The following is a 19,797-nucleotide window of genomic DNA, read 5'->3' on the forward strand; positions in this document are numbered from 1 at the left end:
TATCACCTGCCTGATAATAACTGGATGGCAATATCATAGAGTGGGCGTGTCTATGAAGAGAATGCTCGGCCCAGAGAAGCATTTTCATTGAGATACCTGGAGGTCAGAGGTCAACAGACTCCTTTGAAAATGGACATGCCCCCCCCCTCCCCCTTCCTGAGCGGATCTGAACTCCTTTATGGCTTCATCTGGAACATTACATCATGTTTTACTGCTGATTAATACTTTGTGTGTAAACTGTGAATCTGCAGAGTAACACGCTGTCAGATAAATGGAGGACAATAGCAAGTACAAGCTTTCCTTCTGAGATTAAAGCAAGTATTCAGACATTTTACTGCAGTAAAAGTACTTATAGCATAGTGTGAAGTTACAGCAGCTGCCTGAGCAGATAACTAACGTGGAGAGAAAACAGACAGACTCTCTGCTCCCTGAACTCAACACAATATGAAAATGAAAAAGTGAAACACTTACGTTTTTCATGCTGCAGCTCGACCTGGAAGACCTCTGGGACACCGAACTATCTTGTGTGTGTCGACTGAAACTTTTGTCTCTGACAGCAAAACAACAAACCTGTTTCAGCTTCATCAGGAGGAGGAAGAGGAGGAGAAGGAAGAGGAGTACAGAAGAGGAGACAGAAAGAAAGAAAGAATGCTGTAGAACCAGAAACACTGACAACAGAGATCAGAGGAGCAGTAACACTTTATAACAACCAGCAGTGATAACCAGGAAATTAAACTTTTTTCAACTGTTAACAAACAACAATTTGATGATTTATAATGTTACTGATTATTGGTAATGTAATTTGTTATTTTAGAGAGAAATACCAAAATGAAAGCTGCAAGCAGCAATGAATGGGCCCTCGCACTCTGTGCACGTTGGGGGTGCCGGCAGCACCCAGTCGACGCAGCCGTGTATTTCCGTGACTGTCGGACACTGCACGCAAGATTTTAAATGAATCCCTCCATATAGTGCATAGCGTTAGAAATTACATATTTAAAATTGTACACCACTTACTTTCTTCACTATATGCCGTTAGAGAAACACTATTTATATGTCATATTGCTGTATATCATGTTTAAACTACATCATGTAAATTTCAGCTAAATTGAAGGATTTTCGTCAGGGCATACTTCTTATTGCCAGTAGGTTGCGCTATGACTATAACTCATGATTGACTTATAGATTGCCTCAGGCAGGGTCTCTAACTGAGCGTAACAATTTTGGAGTGGATAAGACAATTACAAACAACTACCTGTTTTGCGGTGTTATATGGTAGTTTGACACCTAGCCACGCCCACAGCGTTGGACGCGAGTACAAAAGATTGTACAGACCAATTTTGAAGTCAATCAGGTTAAATCTGTTGGAGGAGTTCGTTAAAGTAGCCTGCAAATGGTCAATATCATCCATAATTGTAACATTAATGTTAATGTAGCTGACATGCTGTTGGGTTTAGGGTATGGCTCCAAGAGGGTTTTTTGTAAGTTTGGACATGTTACATACGCAATACCAAATCTCATACATCTAGGTGAAACACACTGCAGGGGCTACTTCTTTTAAATTTTGTAGGGGGCGCTATTGAGCCAATTTACAATAATCAGGCCGGAGACCATGTGGGGGCTCCAAGAGGCTTTTTTTGTATGTCTGGATAAGATACATATTCCTACCAAATTTCATGCCTCTACTCTAAAGCAACACTACTGTAACTTTTCCCGCTTCGGTGCCCCTACAGGTTGTCTCATTGGAACTACAGCTCGTGCTACCCGCCGTTTCGGTGCCCCTACAGGTTGTCTCGTTGTCACTACAGCTGCAGCTAAAAGTTATATAGTGTTGCTTTAAAGGGGTGATAGAATGCAAAACCGATTTTACCTTGGCATAGTTGAAAAATGACAGTTTGATGGGTAAATACATAGAACCTCAAAATCCCATTGACACCTCTTTCCTCTGCAAATCTCAAAATTTGAATCCCGAGACCCATGTCAGATTGCAATTTTCATAAAGTCTGACAGACATACCAATTTTCGGAAGTTTTCAATTAGCCCAAGCACCTCAAAACTGCGCTCAAACGCATAGAATAAGTCGAAAGAAAGAAAGAAGAAAAAACATTAGAAGAGCAATAGGGCCTTCGCCCCCGACAATGTCGGTGCTCAGGCCTAAATAAAGAACAATCAAACTAACCCAAAGTCCCCAGTTTGTTTTCTTCTCTGTGATGGTGAGTGACGTCATGGCGCCCTCTGGTGGACATCAGCAGGAACTACAAGCAGAGCCCCACAAAACATATTCACACATTAAAACATGGTTACAGCTTTTATTAGTTTCATTTCTATGTTTTTATCCAACACACTCACCCCACTTTGTAAATTACATTTCATTACATTTAATGTATTTATTTGGTAATACTATATCCCTTTATTTTAATCGTTTTTATTATAAACTTAAAACAAAAAGTAAGCACATTTGTGTTCGGTGGATTATATCTCTGTGGTAACAATGCTTTTTGGCAATAAATCTTATACCGTTGGAAAGCTTGTTAAGTTCCCTTTCAAATGGTGCACCATTTGTAAGGAACATGCATTTGTGGGATGAGCAGCAGAGCTCAGTATGTGGGTTGCGCCCATGAAAAATTTGCCATATCGTCTGACAATGCCAAACAGCTTTTCTTTGCTGTTGCTACTGACTCTTGTTTTGAGCTTCTGGTACCCCCAGGTGCTGACAATCAGGTGCCTGATTCTGCAACCAGTGGCCATCCCATATCTCCACAGTCTGGGACCAAACTCTATCCTCCAAGATGACAATGCTCGTCCCCACAGAGCGGGATTTATCAGAGACTACCTCCAGAATGTGGGAGTGGAGAGGATAGAATGGCCTGCCAGCAGTCCTGACCTCACCCCCCAGTGAAGACTTGTGGGATCAGCTTGGGCGTGCTGTTCGTGCCAGAGTGACCAGCACAACCACGTTGGCTGACTTGCGACAAATGCTGGTTGAAGAACGGGATGCCATCCCACAGCAGTGTGTGACCAGGCTGGTGACCAGCATGAGGATGAGGTGCCAGGCTGTTGTGGCTGTGTATGGTTCTTCCACACGCTACTGAGGCTCAGGTTTGTTAAATGAATAAATTGTTAAATTGCCAATATGGCTTGTTTCTTCAAACTTCAATCATCCAATCCACCAAACACCAAACGAGTCAATGGCAGAATAAGCTGTTTGGCATTGGCAGAGAAGATTTGGCAAATTTTTCATGGGCGCAACCCACATACTCAGCTCTGTTTCTCATCCCACAAATGCATGTTCCTTACAAATGGGGCACAATTTGAAAGGGAACTAAACAGGCTTTCCAACGGTATAAGATTTATTGCCAAAAAGCATTGTTATCACAGAGAAATAACCTACCAAACACAAATTTCCTTACTTTTTGTTTTAAGTTTATATACATATATTATTTTAATTATTTTAAAAATGTAATCGTTTTATTTAATTTTTTTGTGCATAAAGACAGTAAATCTGAAAGATATGAAACATTACAAACTACCTTTTTGAATCATTTTCTGGACTTAGATGTGATTAATTTAGCCTCTAATGGATCAATGTGAAGAATGTGGATGTAATGTAGTTGCGAGAGTGTAATCTGTTCCTCTGAGATGAAGTGAAGGACTAAATGTTTGAATCAAAGCTGCAGCAGTGCTGCTGTGTGCTCTCATGGTGTTTGGTCCAGAGAGAGCAGACAGACTCCAGGGGGACAGATTTAAAAGATGCTTCTCCTGAAAGAAGAATTAAAGAACCAGCAGTCATTTGGCTGTTTGCTTCTGGAACATTCTCTCAGACAGACGTTGGGCCAACAGACCTACATGTTTGAAAATCTCTAAATAATATGGCGATTGGATTGCGTCATTCAAAGAATACCCAGGAGAAGGAGCAGGCTACCCTCCCCATCGCCCCCAAACTGTGTGGAGTTTTTAATAGGGATTGCATGTTAGAAACATTTTCTGATGGCGACGGCGTATGTTAGAATTCCTATATGGAAAGCCAAAAGGGTCATAATACGTCACAATTCTCACGCCGTTCTTGGCGCCACCACACGTCTAACAAACGCCACCAAGCATGTGAGGTGCTTATTAGACACCTGGGGCCTCATTTATGAAACTGTGCGTATATTCTATTATGAAAGATTTTGTGCGTCAAAAAAGTCAGAATTTTTGTACGCAAAAACAAAATTCTGATTTATAACACCTTGCGCCGCACACCGGTACGCGCTCTTCTTGTTATAAATACGGACGTGCGTTACCTTATGCGGTCGTGTACGAGCCTCACGCTCCTCCCGAGGTCGTCCCTTATTTGTCCTAATAAGGCCCATGTTAATCAATCAATGAATATAGCAGCCTTGTAAACAAGCCCTTGATGACCAGTCATGAAACGAAAAAATTAGGAAAAAAACACGATTCAGTGATTGTGAGATCGATGTGGTCCTAACAGAGGTAGAACATCGAAACAAAATCCTGTTTGGAAGCCTTCACCCTTGTGTGGTGTTCATATTTTTGTTACACAGCCTTAATACTTAACATATTTAGCTCAATTACCAATGACACATACATCCTTTAGGGTTCATATTTGCCATTTACCCCTGTGAGTTCACATTTAGTATCATATGATCATTTTCATTTTTTGGTGAGAAAACAAGGAAATTTTATTATAAAAAAGTTAAAAAATAGAAAATATTTTTGTTCATTATTGATGCTTAATTCTTAGAACTTAATCAGAACAGGTGAGAGTGCTTGAAATATAACAATTTTGTAACTTTGAGTTGGAATAGCAGGTGCAGAAAGACAACATTCCCACACACAGACACCTACAATCAGACACGCCCACATACAGACACACAGACACACACACACAGAAACACACACACACAGCAGGCACAGTTAGCAGGAGGACACAGTTAAGTTTCATAGCACCTACAATTATTACAGTCCAGTAGACCCAAACACCTCATATCTAATAGGGTATGTGTATGGGGTTGACCGTGTGCAGTCATTGAAAATAAGTTATTTATGTTCTTCACAGAAAATGAGCCAAGGCCAATGAGTTTGAGTTAGAATAAATAATAAATACATAATTTTTCTTTATTAATAAAATTCAGAGTGTGCTCACATCAACAGATTCTCACTCCCATCTCGTAAAATACAGACGTTTGGTCAGGTGCCTTTGGGAGGATCCTATGCCTCTTCCCGCGTTGCTGGCAGCCCCTCGCTGGGCAGTCTTCGCAGTCTACAAAACCTTGGGAGCATTGCGCACGATCACACGCATGGTCAAAAGGTGTGCGGAAAACTGGGCACATTTTTACGCATGGACAGTCTTTATAAAGCCCGACTTTTGCGAGGAATGTTGTGACATCAAATCTCACGTAACTTTTTCGTGGGTAACAGGTTTTATAAATGAGGTCCCAGGTGGCGTTTTGATAATCAACTCCTCCCTTTGGTTTTACAGAGCCAATACGTTTGAATTAGTTCTACATGTCATTCATTCATTATGTTCAAATATGTGAACTATATTATAGTTCTAGCATTTATAAAGCATTCATTTATTCTTGTTGACTGGGCTAAACCAGTTTGCCTACTGCTTCTCTAACATTCCTGAGGCACTGATCTCCTTTGCCGTTTGTCTGAGAAGCCGAAAGAAAATCCCCAGTATGCCCTTGGGTGTTATTTTACTATTTATTTATTATTTATACATATGGCTGTATAGTAAAATATGTGGAGTATAGTTATATCATTTAAAACGCATTTATTTGTTCTTGTTGACTGAGCTAAAGCAGTTTGACTACTGTTGCTCTCATGATGTGGTGGAAGCAAGCCATCTATTTATCTTCCTGGACTGAATGGTTGTGTCCCATTGCAGAATAAAATACTTACAAATGCCTCATCCATCTTGACTCCTGTGTCACATATGAGTCAGTTCAAAGGTTAACAGAGTGGTCAAATTGCTAGCACAGGTGGAAATATGTCTGAATAAAGCACATCTCAATGCTGACTTGATGTGTAGTATTTTGTTTTAGCAATTGAATTTCCTAAGTATATACTAAAAAGAAATGAAAATTAAAAAATTGACTTAAAATATTTATTCAAAAGCATTTAACAAAACAGCAACTGCAACAGGCAGTGGAAAATTTGCTAGGGTTGCAAATAGATTAGGCAACAAAACGGGGGCCAAAAATCACATTACAAATACAAATAAATAAGACAGAAAACAAACAAAAAAATACACCAAACTAAATTTAAGAAAGAGAAAAAAATGTAAATAATTAAATAACAATTTGCTTGTTCAGTCACTTCACTGGCACAAACAGTCGGTTGCAAGCAAAAATGACCCTGACTGCATATTTAGGGACTCCAGGTAAATTAGGACATCTGAGGATTTCAATCCCGAGTTTCACTGTGGCCTCCAAGAGTGTCAAAGGGGGCTGAGCCAGTCCCTGCATCTTCAGCCTCTCTTGGTGGAGCAGCACGGCCACCACCCATTGCTTCTTCCGGGGGCTCAGTTGCAAACAGATCCTCGATTGCTGTGGTTGGCTGTCTATGCTGTGCTAGGCAACCCCTAACAAAGATTTGCAAGGGCGACTGGTGCCTCTCTGTCCTTAGACCATGGTGGTTCCACTGGGTCGTGAAGGCATTCAAGTCCCTGTTGATATTTGGTAAATATACACAGTGCAGTGCCCAAAGATGCATTTCATTATCAGGGTCCACTATACCCTCTCTCTCAAGAAAAGAGAAGAGGTCATGGTAAACATTGATTACTCCACGCCACATGTCACCCCAGTCTTTCAATCCGCTGATTGTTTGTACTTGTTCCTCTTATGGCACTGCCTCTACCAGAACCTCGAAAGACATTCATCAGCAGGCAAACGTCATTGTTCTTGCCACCATGGTCTGTCCGTATCCTCGAGGGGACTCCGTACTTGGCCACTGCACTCATGAAGCACTCCAACAGTGCAGAGTAATTGGTACATAAATAAGATATAATAAGCCTTACTTTCTATCAAGTTAGACACATACATACATACATATATACATATATATATATATATATATACATAAATATATATATATATATATATATATATATATATATATATATACATATATATACATATATATATACATACATATATATATATATATATATATATATATATATATATATATATATATATATATATATACATATATATATATATATATACATACATACATACATATATATATATATATATATATATATATATATATATATATATATTTCATGGGCCAAATGGCCCATGAATCGTTGCCATGCCAGGTCTCCCATTGTGTTTGGCAAAACAAGCACATGGCCAAGAAGCCAGCCTACAACAAGACACGGCTGGCAACCACTAATCACCACCTCTAGCTGCCTCTCGTTGGCCCTCGTTAGGCCAGGACAAAAGGAGCCACACCAACTAAGGTAGGTTAGTCTGTGTTTGCCACTCCTCTGTTTCCTGCACCCAGAAAGCCCATAAACCAAGCCAAGGACGACTGGAGCTGAATGACTCTTCAATCTCCACTGGAACTCAAGGTCTCCTGTCCCCTCCTTGTCCAACTTCACCGGTGAGCTCCCTACTGCACCTCGCCTACCCAGCAGATTTCCCCAAGACCTAACCCAACCCTGCACACTAGCCACGCCGCAAGGGAGCTACACCGCTGCACTCTTTATTTTGCTGTACAAAGACAAATAAAGCACTGCTTTACTGCAATTTGATTCTGGTCCATTCTTGTCCCGCCTCTATCTATCTATCTATCTATCTATCTATCTATCTATCTATCTATCTATCTATCTATCTATATATATAGATAGATAGATAGATAGATAGATAGATAGATAGATAGATATAATAATATAACTAAAATAAAAGGTTATAGACAGCATGTATATTCAAAAGCATTTTATTCACAGAATGAATAAAGCACAAGTCAAATACGCAATATCTGACTCAACTAAAAGATTGAAGCTAAAAGGAGCAAAAGGATGCTTGTGTGTGCTAGTTGTAGAGACAAAGACGAAATGGGGTACAGAAGTAAAAATACAATGCAATTTCTTCATTGACAAATTGGAGTATAAGCCATAAAATCTTAATCGTCAATGGTAGACTTAAAACCAGCTACGGCATGACTAAGCGATCCTATATGCGCATATGGATGCCAAAATTTCATGGGGCACCAACCTTGTTTTGAGATGTCTTTTATTCGCAGTGTCTTGGGAAGTACTCCATTACCCACAATTCTGAACAATCCCACAGTGATGCCTCCGATTGGTGGAACTCATGCTGGTGAGGAGGGGGACATGTCGGTACTCTATCTGTGCTGCCTGCACGATCCGTCATGCGCAAGATGATAATCCTGTTTTACGACACTGCACGGATCACGATCTGTTCCACGCTTCTGCCGTTAGCCTCCACCGGGAAGCTAATGTTAGTTTAGCTAACAGCTAAGTCAGCTAACCGCTAGCTGACCGCTTGATTCAGTCTAAGATAACGTTAACTCAAACTAAACACTGGGAAAAGCAGGCTACAACTGACGTAACTGCTGTTTTAATGGTTATTTTTAGGTTTTATTTTGAGGGCCTTTTAAAGTTATTTCATGCCGTCTCAGCTAGCGGTTAGCCGAATTAGCTGTTAGCTAAACTAACGTTAGCTTCCTTTTATTCAGTGGTGCGTGGTGGTTTATTGGAGGAGTAGTTTTTTTGCTTGATGATGAAAATATGTACAGTCTTTTACCTTTGACTTTTTTTTTCGATTTTCTGTTTGTTTTTTCACTCGAAATGATATGTTGTATGCTTATGAGTCACGTCGTTGCTGGTTAGCCTAAGGCATGGTCCAAAGCTCTTTATATACGGATTTTTCCAGACATCAATGGGAGAAATGAATGGGAAATTTACTTCCGGAACTCTCAGGTCTCTTGGAGGAGGGACGGGACTGTTGAGCTCTAGAAGTACACCTATGTGGAATTTGCCTTGGTGAAAGGTGCAAACATATTAAACATTAAAATAAAATATTAAGAGGGACTTGAGTCTCCTCACGGCCCGTTCTACCTGAGTCAAATAAAACAAACATTACAAAAATATATATAGGTCTGATTGGCATTAAATCAAATCAATACATATGTACATTAACAGAAGTTATAAAACAGTTAAGAGCTTTGCTTAACTGCTGCTGCTATGCTACTGCTACCATAGCACTACCACAGAAAGAAATCCTTTGTTATCTGGCAGTTTCATCTTTGTAAGAAAGCCAGGCTGGGAGAATTGTGGTTTCGAGGTCAAATGATGCACTCTCTGATGCGCTTTATCCCAATCCTGCAGGATTGAAGCGGATAGCGCCAGTCCTTGCTAGCTGGTCAACTCTCCCCCCCCCAAAGTCTGTGATTCTAACTTGTTCACTCTAAGCAGGCACTTGTGTCATTTCCGAGAGAAGAGTTTCTGCGTCAGTTCTCTTTCAGTAGAGTACACCAGACGAATGCAGTAGAGTCGTCGCTCCTTCAGGAGCAAAGGAATGGAGACGAGGAAAGAACAATGGTAGTTGTTGCCCTTATAGGGATGGTGAGGTAACGGTACACCACAGTCTGGTGTGGAGACTGGAGAGTCTGCCGGGAAACAGCTGCCATCTTGAAGAGGGCTGGGGTTGCATGGATGGGCTGTTTGTTTCATTTCAAGTCCATTTTTAGTTGCAAAAATGAACAAGTTTATCTTTGGAGTTCCATGGATCTCAACTTCATAATACAATCAAATTTTAAAGACCTGTCAGAATAACATTTAAGACATTTTAAAGCCTAACGTATTGTAACTATAAGATTTTAGACTTGTTAAGCATTTCTTAAGACCCACGTTATATTACATCTCATATCACTTTTTAAGTATTCAAATCATTTTCAGTTTTTAAACCTGACTGAGGTTATCTGCTCTCCTTCTAAACTAACGGTCCACCTTACATGGCTAAATGGTTTCTCACGTGTTGGGTTCTCATGTGTCTCAGTAAACTTCCACTCACTGAAAAAGCTTTCTTACAGACGGAGCAGGTAAATGGTTTCTCTCCTGTGTGGACTGTCATGTGTTTCTGTAAACTTCCGTTGCCTGTAAAAGCTTTCTTACAGACGGAGCAGCTGAACGGTTTCTCTCCTGTGTGGATTCTCATGTGTGCCTGTAAATAGCCGCTCACCGTAAAAGCTTTCTTACAGACGGAGCAGCTAAATGGTTTCTCGCCTGTGTGGGTTCTCATGTGTGTCTTTAAGCTTCCTCTCACTGTAAAAGCTTTCTTACAGACTGAGCAGCTAAATGGTTTCTCCCCTGTGTGGGTTCTCATGTGTCTATGAAAATTTCCACTCACTGAAAAGGCTTTCTTACAGACTGAGCAGCTAAATGGTCTCCTTCCTGTGTGGATTGCCATGTGCTTATGTAAACTTCCACTCTCTGTAAAAGCCTTCTTACAGACTGAGCAGTTGAATGGTCTTTCTCCTGTGTGGATTCTCATGTGTTTAAGTAAATTTCCGCTCACTGTAAAGGTTTTCTCACAGACCGAGCAGCTTAAGAATTTCTCTCTTGTGTGGATTCTCATGTGGGTCTGTAAATGTCGTCTCCTTGCAAAATATTTACTACAGACTGAGCAGCTAAATGGTTTCTCTCCTGTATGAGATATGATGCGTCTCTTCAGATTTCCATTGGTGCCACATCTTTTCCCACACTCAGAGCAGCTACTTTGATTCTCACCAGCACTACATCTGGAATCACCGACAGGGACTTCATCATTATTCAGAGAGTTTAAACCTGACGGAGGTTCTCTGGTATCCTTCCAATCATAACTGTCATCAGTCTCTGGATCAGAAGAGTTCATGTCTGGTTCTGGTCCTCCACAGTCCTCTCCATCAGCTTCTGTTTTAATCTGTTCAGTTGAGCTGCTGGCTGAAGGCTCTGCCTCTCTGTTCTCCTCAGTTTGACTCTGACGACCAACACACTGATGGTTCCTGAGCTGTTTATACCAGGTGAATCTTTGGTCACAAATGCTGCAGCTAAATAGAATCTTTTCGGCAATCGTGCGTTTCTTCAGAAGAGTCTTGCAGGCAAATCCTTCCCAACACTCAGGACTGCTTGACAGTTTTTCACCAGCAATACAAGTGACACGACTTACCGGGACTTCAGGATTATTCCAGGAGTTCAAACCTGTCTGATGTTCTCTGGTCTCATTCCAGTCATCATCAGCCACTTCAGTTTCTTGTTTGTAACATTGTGAGGTGGCATCACTGCTAGACAGTTGGAAAAGTGCACCTGGATCTGATTTCATGGCTGGTTCTGGTCCTCCACAGTCCTCTCCATCAGCTTCTGTTTTCATCTCTTCAGTTTGTCTTTGATGAAGCTGTGAGATCTGAGGTTTCTCTTCGTCATCCTCACTCTTCACAGTGACAGGAGTGAATGGGAACTTGGTGATATCAGCCTCCTCCATCCCTTGAAGCTGCTCTTCGTCCTGACTGGTCCAGAGCTCCTCCTGTTCCTCTTTAATGTGGGGGGGCTTTGTGTCCTCCTGGTCCAGACTGGAGCTCCACTCCTGCTGATGTTCTTCACCAACAATCACTTTCTGGACATCTGTAGGTAAAGCTGAAACACAAACCGCCATTAATGTGAATCTTAACAATACTAATTAGCTAAATTCAATCTGATACGGACGCAGGTTTATGATTACTGTAAATACTGGGCACACCTCACCTTCCTGAAGGAAATGTGATTATATAGCCTACCTTTCAATTCATTTTTTCTTTGTATGTTTTATTGTTTACTTTCTTTTTTTTTCTTCTTTTTTTTCAGTGCCTTTCTTAAGTTTATTTGGTATGTCATTTTGGAGGGTTGTAATGCTCATTGGATGGAAATGACTGCCTTATTTATATGATGCCGAGTTGTTATAAAGTGTACGAGTTGAAAGCCCAGATTACATAATATTTCCTATAGGAAGATATTTCCTAGCCTGAGTTAAAATAAGATAGGATTCCTAAAGTTAGTTAGGGGGTTAGGGTTAACTTCTGTAATACCAAATTGGGAAAAATCCTATCTTAGACTCTTCCTATCTCAATTTAATGCAGAACGTTGCTATATTATGGCCCCACAGACCCAAACTGGGTTCTGTTTGTCACACAGTCTGAAAGAGATACTAACATATCAGCAGACCAATAAAGTAATGCACATTTGACTATAGGGCAGGTAGATTTTTTTTCTTCTTCTTTACATATTGCGACTTTATTCTCGACATCTTGGAGGCAGGAGAACACAGATATGTGGGATGTGTTTTTAATGTGCAGAAAGTTTAAAATGCTGAAAAACAAAATAGCTATTAAAGCCAGGGGTTTATGAATTAATAATTATCGTTGAGACATTAACCAGTGCCACACGCACATTTAAAGCAGTTACTTCCCCCAATCCACGCATGAAAAGAGGTGCAGAATTCTTATATATATTGTACTGAAAATATTTTTTGTCAACTTTATATAACCGCTTAAATAGACAATCTGCCCACAGTCCCATCCTCAAGGGTGCAAGGGCAGTTACAGCACATAATGTAATCTTTCAACAAACAAAATTAAAAAACTAGTGCTGTCAAACGATTAAAATATTTAAATTGCGATTAATCGAATTAATGTCATAGTTAACTCACAATTAATCACACATTTTTATCGATTCTAAATGTCCCCAGATTTCTTTTGGTCCCATTATTTTTTTTCTCATTTTAATGGTCTTATCAACATGGAAAAGTGGATCGGCTTGCTTTTGTCGCCTGGCTTTGACGAGGGGGCGGAGAATTGGCATCAGCTGTGTGCTTGGCCATCAAGTGGTATTTCAGACTGGACGTGCTGCGATGGTACCTCAGTTCCCAACGACAAAACACACACACACACACACACACATCACTTTGGTCTTGTCAATGGAACCATTTGGCAACTTTTTAAAAGTAAACTTACCATTCAGAATCTTATTGGCATCCATTTTGGCATCTCGCGCTCGCCATCCACTCAAAACGTAACGTTAGCCTACCACTCTTATGGCTGTCTCGTTTGTTTCCGGTCTAGCTAGAGCCGGTGTGGTGTTGTAGTTTTCTAACGTTACTAGGGCTGCATGATTATGGCCAAAATGATAATCACGATTATTTTGATCAATATTGAGATCACGATTAATTATCACGATTATTTGTTGATTTAACCAAAACAAATGTTATTGTCACATAGGCTAATTATAACTGCTTTTACATCCATATTATGCTACATTCCTGTAAATACATCCCTATTGCGCTACATTCCTCCTTTATTGAAGGATACTGTGAAGGAGTATACCATTTCAGCTGTTGTGCGACAGTTTTTCATACATGCACGTTTGCCGTAAGGTATCTACCTGACAAAATAGCAACGCGGATTTCATTGGCTCATTACACTGCTACTTACATGTCTGCGTTGCGCTCTGATGCTCCGTAACCCACGTTAGAGGCAACATAAACATCGCTGCATGTCACGCTAGTAAACACCAATAACACGTTACACAGCAGGTAGCGTTAGCCTACTGTTAGCTACAGTAGTAACTGGATTAAACACAGCTAAAATGCTGACAGCTAAACTGTGTAGTGTGACTGTATTTCCAACAACGGGACATCAAACAGTCTGCTGCTAAAGCTATGAGCTAACAGACACAAACTAGCACTATGACTATGGTCACTGCTGTTGTCTGAAAAACAAAACATACGGGACATAATGGTACGTTTACTGGTAAACTGGTAGACATTGTGACCAGCTTATGATGACCGACTGCTACCTGTTGTGGAATTTTCCTCACGTTACTCTATCCTCTGTGACGGTCTACATCTAGAAACTAAGCTGCGCAGTGCAGGGAACAACTCTGATTGGCTCACAGAGGCACGTGATCAGACAGTGGTTTATGGAGCGCTAGAGTGGCTTTGCAAAAACTTTGATAAGGAGCATTCTAGGATGCATTTTAAATATCGCTCGATCACACAAATTTGATCGTGGGAAGCCAAAATTGTGATCGTGATTAAAATTCGATTAATTGTGCAGCCCTAAACGTTACTAGTTGTTGCAACAGCATGTGAAAAAAACGACGTTTGCTAAGCCAAAAAGAATGTTCATCTCGCGCTAAAAAAATTTTACTCCGGTAAAATGGGTTTGCGTTAACGCCGTTAATAGCGCGTTTAACTGACAGCACAAAAAAAAAAAAAAAAAACACAAATTTGATCTCTGACAAAACAAAAGATATCATAAGTTGTAATTCTGTTTAACAGCCAGATGCTGTTCACCTCTTTGTGACCTTCTGCATGCAAGACAAACAAATATAAAACGTAAATGTTACTGAACGGTGAACATGTGTTATTAACCCCAAGGTTCATTTTGCTCCAAATTTGTCCTTTAAATAGAGTTGTCCTGTTCCCGATCAGTGTCGAATCAGAGCCGATTTTAGCATTTTTTTGTAACTGATCAGGGATCGGCACCCCCCCTCCTTTACCTTACCCCGATCATGTACACTAGCTTGTAGTGATCACCGCCTTTTAATCATGCGCATTCTGTGCCACAGACGCACCGCCAGACCGCCTGGATGAAGGCACTTTCAAACCAAGATGTGCGTGGCCACTCACCAGTGTCTGCCCAGAGAGAGTCTCGTAGCTTGCCAGCCCTTGACAACAAGTACAAAAGTCTGTCTTTCTTAGTCACCCTTATTTTCCAGGAACGGATTAATCTAATTCTCCAAACTTCTTCCGTGATTCCACCAGGAAACCACGCTTTCAGGCCGTTATTCTCTGGAACATCGGTAAACACGAGAAGAAAATCAAAGATTTACTATTAAGTGCAAGATGTGTCACTAAGTTTTGTTTTATCAATTATTATTACTATTAATGTGATGGTTCGGAGTAATTTCACCCTAGGGTCCTTTGCATCATGACCTCGAGCCAAACAACCCCCCAGAAGCTTTTTCTTCTGCTCTCTGCTGCTACCGGCAGTAAGACGAGTGCTTAGGGACACGTAACACCGAAAAAAGATACAAATTACAAAAATATTCATTAATTTAACTTATTTTTTAAAAGTAAGTGCTGTAGTACAAACAGTAAAAGAGAAGTTATACTTGAGGTACGTTTTACTGCCGGTAGCAGCAGAGGCCAACAGGCAGTTATTTAAATAAACTCCTGGTGTACTTACAAACTTTCCAATCCATTGTTTTAAAGTATATAACCTATTTGTACTACTGTATCAGTTTGGGCATTATTAGTCGGGTAACTTACGAAATACACAGTTGGATCCATTAGCGCCTGCACTAAGCTATTCAGCTGATAACGCTAACTCTCGTGTTGTGTTCGATCCAGGTGAAAAAAGCTTCTCGGGGGTTGTTTGGCTCGAGGTCATGGTGCAAAGGACCCTAGGGTGAAATTACACCGAACCATCACTTTAAGTGCAGGATGTGTCACTAAGTTTAGTTTTGTCCAGCGGGGAACTTGAGACTGTTTATTCTTTGGTCCGGGGGGGGATCCTAAAGAGAACTATTTTGGCCTTGATAGAAAAGACTCCTTTGCTGCATTGAGCTTAAGACTAGGGCTGCAACTAACGATTATTTTCATAATCGATTAATCTGTTGATTATTTTTTCGATTAATCGATTAGTTATTTGGTCTATAAAATGTCAGAAAATTTGTGAGAAATGTGGATCAGTGTTTCCCAAACACCCAAGATGACGTCCTCAAATGTCTTGTTTTTGTCCACAGAAAATATTCACATTTATTTACGCCCATTTTAGGATCTGGACTTGGTATCGGCAAGACTTCAATATTTAAAAGATTGTGATCAGGACATCCCACGTATTAATTCATTTAACAATTTCACCCTTCTACATCAAGCCTGTTGACCTTTGCAAGCACCGTGCTCCCTTGGGGAAACCAACCAAACTAAAACGGGAATGAGCGAGGAATAACACTTGCATTTGATGCTTTCGTTTTGCTATCAGTATCCGATATCCCCGCTTAACACTTAACAGGAAGGAACCCGACGCTGTGATTGGTCAAACTCTTCTTCGTTTTTTTTTTCTTCCAGCATGCTCGTCGCTGCTACGCACGCTTAGCCTACTAACATCAAGTGTTACACTGAGACAGCTACTGCTAGTCAACTCAAAGCAGTCCTGATTTACGCGAAGTTTAAAGTGATAATTCGTATCATCGTATTTTTATGTCAAAATGTGTATCTACTACGCAACATCTTCCCACTGGGCCTGTATAGAACAATTGGTCGCTGTTTTGATGTTTGAGCAATCTAAATTGACAATAAAAATCATGTTTCAGGCCTAATGTTGTGCTCTACTACTTCAGTAGCAGGTGGCAAGGTAAGTCATGTTATCTAGGAATACCAATACTACTTACAGTTTTATGCAAAAATTTAGGCCCCCCTGTTCATTATTAAGATTTCAGTTTGCCATCTGCTGTGCAGACGGCAGGGACTAAGCAGTGGCCAGAGGAAGCATCTACAGGCTGTTGTAACTTTTGCACCTAGGCTATTATTGTTATTATATAACATTGTTGAAGTTGATTCTATAAATATACTTTCATATCTCAAAATGTCCAAAAGAAAGTTATTGCTTCAAAAGCCCAGCAGATGATAAACTGAATTACCCAGGGTGCCCAAAAAAAAAACTGTATAGCCTACATCTAGACACTTACCTCACTATCATCTCTGGTTAACCTACCAACAGATACAGTACAATACAGTTTTGAATCTAACTGAAAAAAAGCAACGGATTAGGTTAACTCACAATGCTCATGGGTTGTGGATGTTTGTCGCTCATCCAAGAATGAAGTCTCCGGAGTTGTGTCAGAGTGGAAGTGGGGGCATGCACTGTAATCTATGTAAGCAATTGAAACACAAACTGGGTTAGTTAAATCGGGCACCCAGAGAAGACAATCACAACACTGTTAGCCAACTTAAGCGCAGCAGTGCGGTGAATTAGGCCACATTTAGGATAATAAAAAAAAATTGCTAAAGGATAAATCATGTATTTTCTGTAACAGTACATTATTTATGCATGCCATCACGCAAAATACAGAGGTCACATAAACAAATTACTTACGAGGCTCTTCCTGTTTGTGCTGCACTACAGCGTTGCTGGTCGATGCCAATGTCTGACTCGCGTTAGCTTGTACCTCCAAGTTATCCTTGCACCTGATGAGTTTTCGCATTTTCTTAACTGGTTGTCGTTCATAACCAAGGAATAACTCCGGATTCGGGTGGAGCTCTGTTGGTTTGTGGTCGATGAAATGGTAAGAACAGACATAAACTCTCTTTGGTGGCTTTTTTAGCTTCAGGGCTGCTAACCATTCTCGTGTTTTTGTCTCGTCCCTGGGCATTGAATGGAGTGTGTAGGGTGCTGGGCAACAGGTCAAGCGCGTCTGTTTATGTTGGAAACAAGTCCCGTTCATAAAATCCTTAATTTTTCGCGTGTTGTTTGTGCACCCGACAACGGCACACGTTGAGCCACAAGGAGCCATTGCTTAATCCGTCAGCATTACTACTTGTCAGTAATCAGTTCTCCTTCGTGAGTAGCCTATCCCTGGTGTGCTGGCTTCATTAGCATTAGGCTAAACCGGAACTGAGATACCGTCGCAGGAAAGCTGTGAATACCTTGCGACGCAGTTAGAAAACAAGAACGAGCTAACTAATGTTAACATATGGCTCCGTAATGGTATACTAACTTTACTAGGTACATAACGTTAGCTCCGCAATGTTGTACTAACGTTACGTTAGCTTAGACCTCACAATGCCTTGTGTTTCTCACAAATTATTGTTCATAAGACGTGACATGAGTGACACATGCGAGCAGGCCAAGGCAAGAAGAGGTAGATCAGCTAACCTTAGACAACATATTTATAATAAAAAAGTGTCACATTCGAATTGTAATTTCAGCATTCGAATAGTACTGATTGTTTTAACATTCGAATTATATTCGACTTAGGTTCGTTCCAACAGCCCAAGTGTGGACGAGGTCAGCCTGATGACGCTTTGTTGATAACAGTCAAGGTTATTAACTGTAATTTTAACGTGACCAAACTACTATGTTCTTTTCTACGTAATATCCGAGTTGTTCAACAGTGGTTCGAACTCGCCATTAGACGTTTTTTAATGAGTTCCTGTCGTCAGATGAAAGACTAATAGGCCCTTGCTAAGGGTGCTAAACATAGCGGATTTACCGCACACGGCCAACGTCCTCCTGGTTCTGTTGACGCCCCACTTTCCACCAAGTAAACAATTACAATCCAAACACTGTCTCCTGCTTCGTCTTTTTAGACGCCAGAACGCAACGCGGAGATCACAACGGGCGCGTCGCGCAAACGCGGGTTACAATGGCAGGAGTTCGTAAGCTGCACTTTCATACCACTGTTATTACGTTAATTAGTCCTTTCACCGGAGGACACTGTAACTGGGATACATTCGCAGCTGCTTCTTTCACTAATAAACGTACAAAATGTTAAATGCTGTACGGTAAATGCTCTTAATGAATCCGCTTCAAGAGCTAGCTAGCTCCGGCTAACAGGCTGCGTAAGAATGCTTTAGCAGAGCAGAAAGAAAACGAACCTTCTCCCCGCAGCTTCGTTTCCGGTTTTAAAACCACCTCCAGTCGTTTCCCGTGTCGGTCCTTCTCTGCTTAACAAACTAGCTTCTCGGGTTTTCTACCGTTATGTGGTTCAACTCGGACCCTCTTGAGTCTCCGCTGTCTGCTCCGGTGTTTAGGTCGGTAACCATTGACATATGAACGGTCGTCGTCTTCTTCTTCGCTGGTGTAATGGCGGAACGCAAACAGCGGCCTGGGTGCATACCACCACCCACTGTACCGGAGTGTGTAATATCAGGTATTTGCACACTGCAGGTTATATATAAAAAGTTGAGAGAGAAACAAACACAAACTGTGATTACAATCTAATCATGTAGATTTAAGAAAAAATAAAGCGAGGCTTGCAGCATCCCCCGTTTACTCAATATCCCCTAAAAGTGTTCCTCTTTGACTCTGAATTAGACTGACCACCCACCATAATGACATGCTCAACATGTTCAGGAACATTACAAACATCCTTTTTATCTGACATGCCCTTTGCCATTAAATAAAGAGTTGATTTTAATCCAGTATGTCCAAATCTTAATCTGGAATAAACCACCTCCTCTTCTTCCCCTTCCCCTATATATTAGAAACTAGTATTATTTCATCATCAATTAATTCAACGCTCTAATTTATTTTTATTTTTTATTTCAGGTTTATTTAACCGGGACAATGCACAATTAGCCAACATCTGCTGTCCCTGGACAGATCATACAATGTCACACCTAAAAAGATAAAAGGATTATAGTAGTACATACAGGTGTAGTACAATACAAGTAAAATTGGCTATAAATGTTTTTTAAAAAATGACATCAGCATATAAACAAGAACCGTTGGTCAATATCAACACCAACACACACACATACACACACAAGCCAAACTGTCAGTTTGTTAAATCTTGCCTGCTTTCCCATTACCCTCCACACCATAATGACACAACTGTACTATAATCCCAACTCTACGCATTTGCAACATCATCGTAAATATATATAGATATATAAATCTTATTTCTTTTGAATTCAAACTATTACGAGCTGTCTGAATAAAAACTCTTGCAGGCCTTACCTCTTCCATCCATTGTAGTCCTAGAATTATAGAAACTTTTTCTGATGTAAATACAGTTGTATACAA

General features: G+C 40.5%; 1 protein-coding gene across 1 annotated transcript in view; it reads right to left on the minus strand.

Moving 5' to 3' along the window:
- Positions 1-8,505: 8,505 nt before the first annotated feature.
- LOC114550677 (zinc finger protein 2 homolog) overlaps positions 8,506-19,797 on the minus strand; it is a 393,410-nt gene continuing 382,118 nt past the window's right edge. Inside the window, exon 4 of the mRNA XM_028571438.1 lies at positions 8,506-11,647. Within this exon, the coding sequence (XP_028427239.1) occupies positions 9,987-11,647 (1,661 nt within the window). The 3' untranslated portion in view covers positions 8,506-9,986. The remainder of the gene's footprint in view (positions 11,648-19,797) is intronic.

This window comes from Perca flavescens, chromosome 24 (genome assembly GCF_004354835.1).
Source record: "Perca flavescens isolate YP-PL-M2 chromosome 24, PFLA_1.0, whole genome shotgun sequence".
NCBI lineage: Eukaryota > Metazoa > Chordata > Actinopteri > Perciformes > Percidae > Perca > Perca flavescens.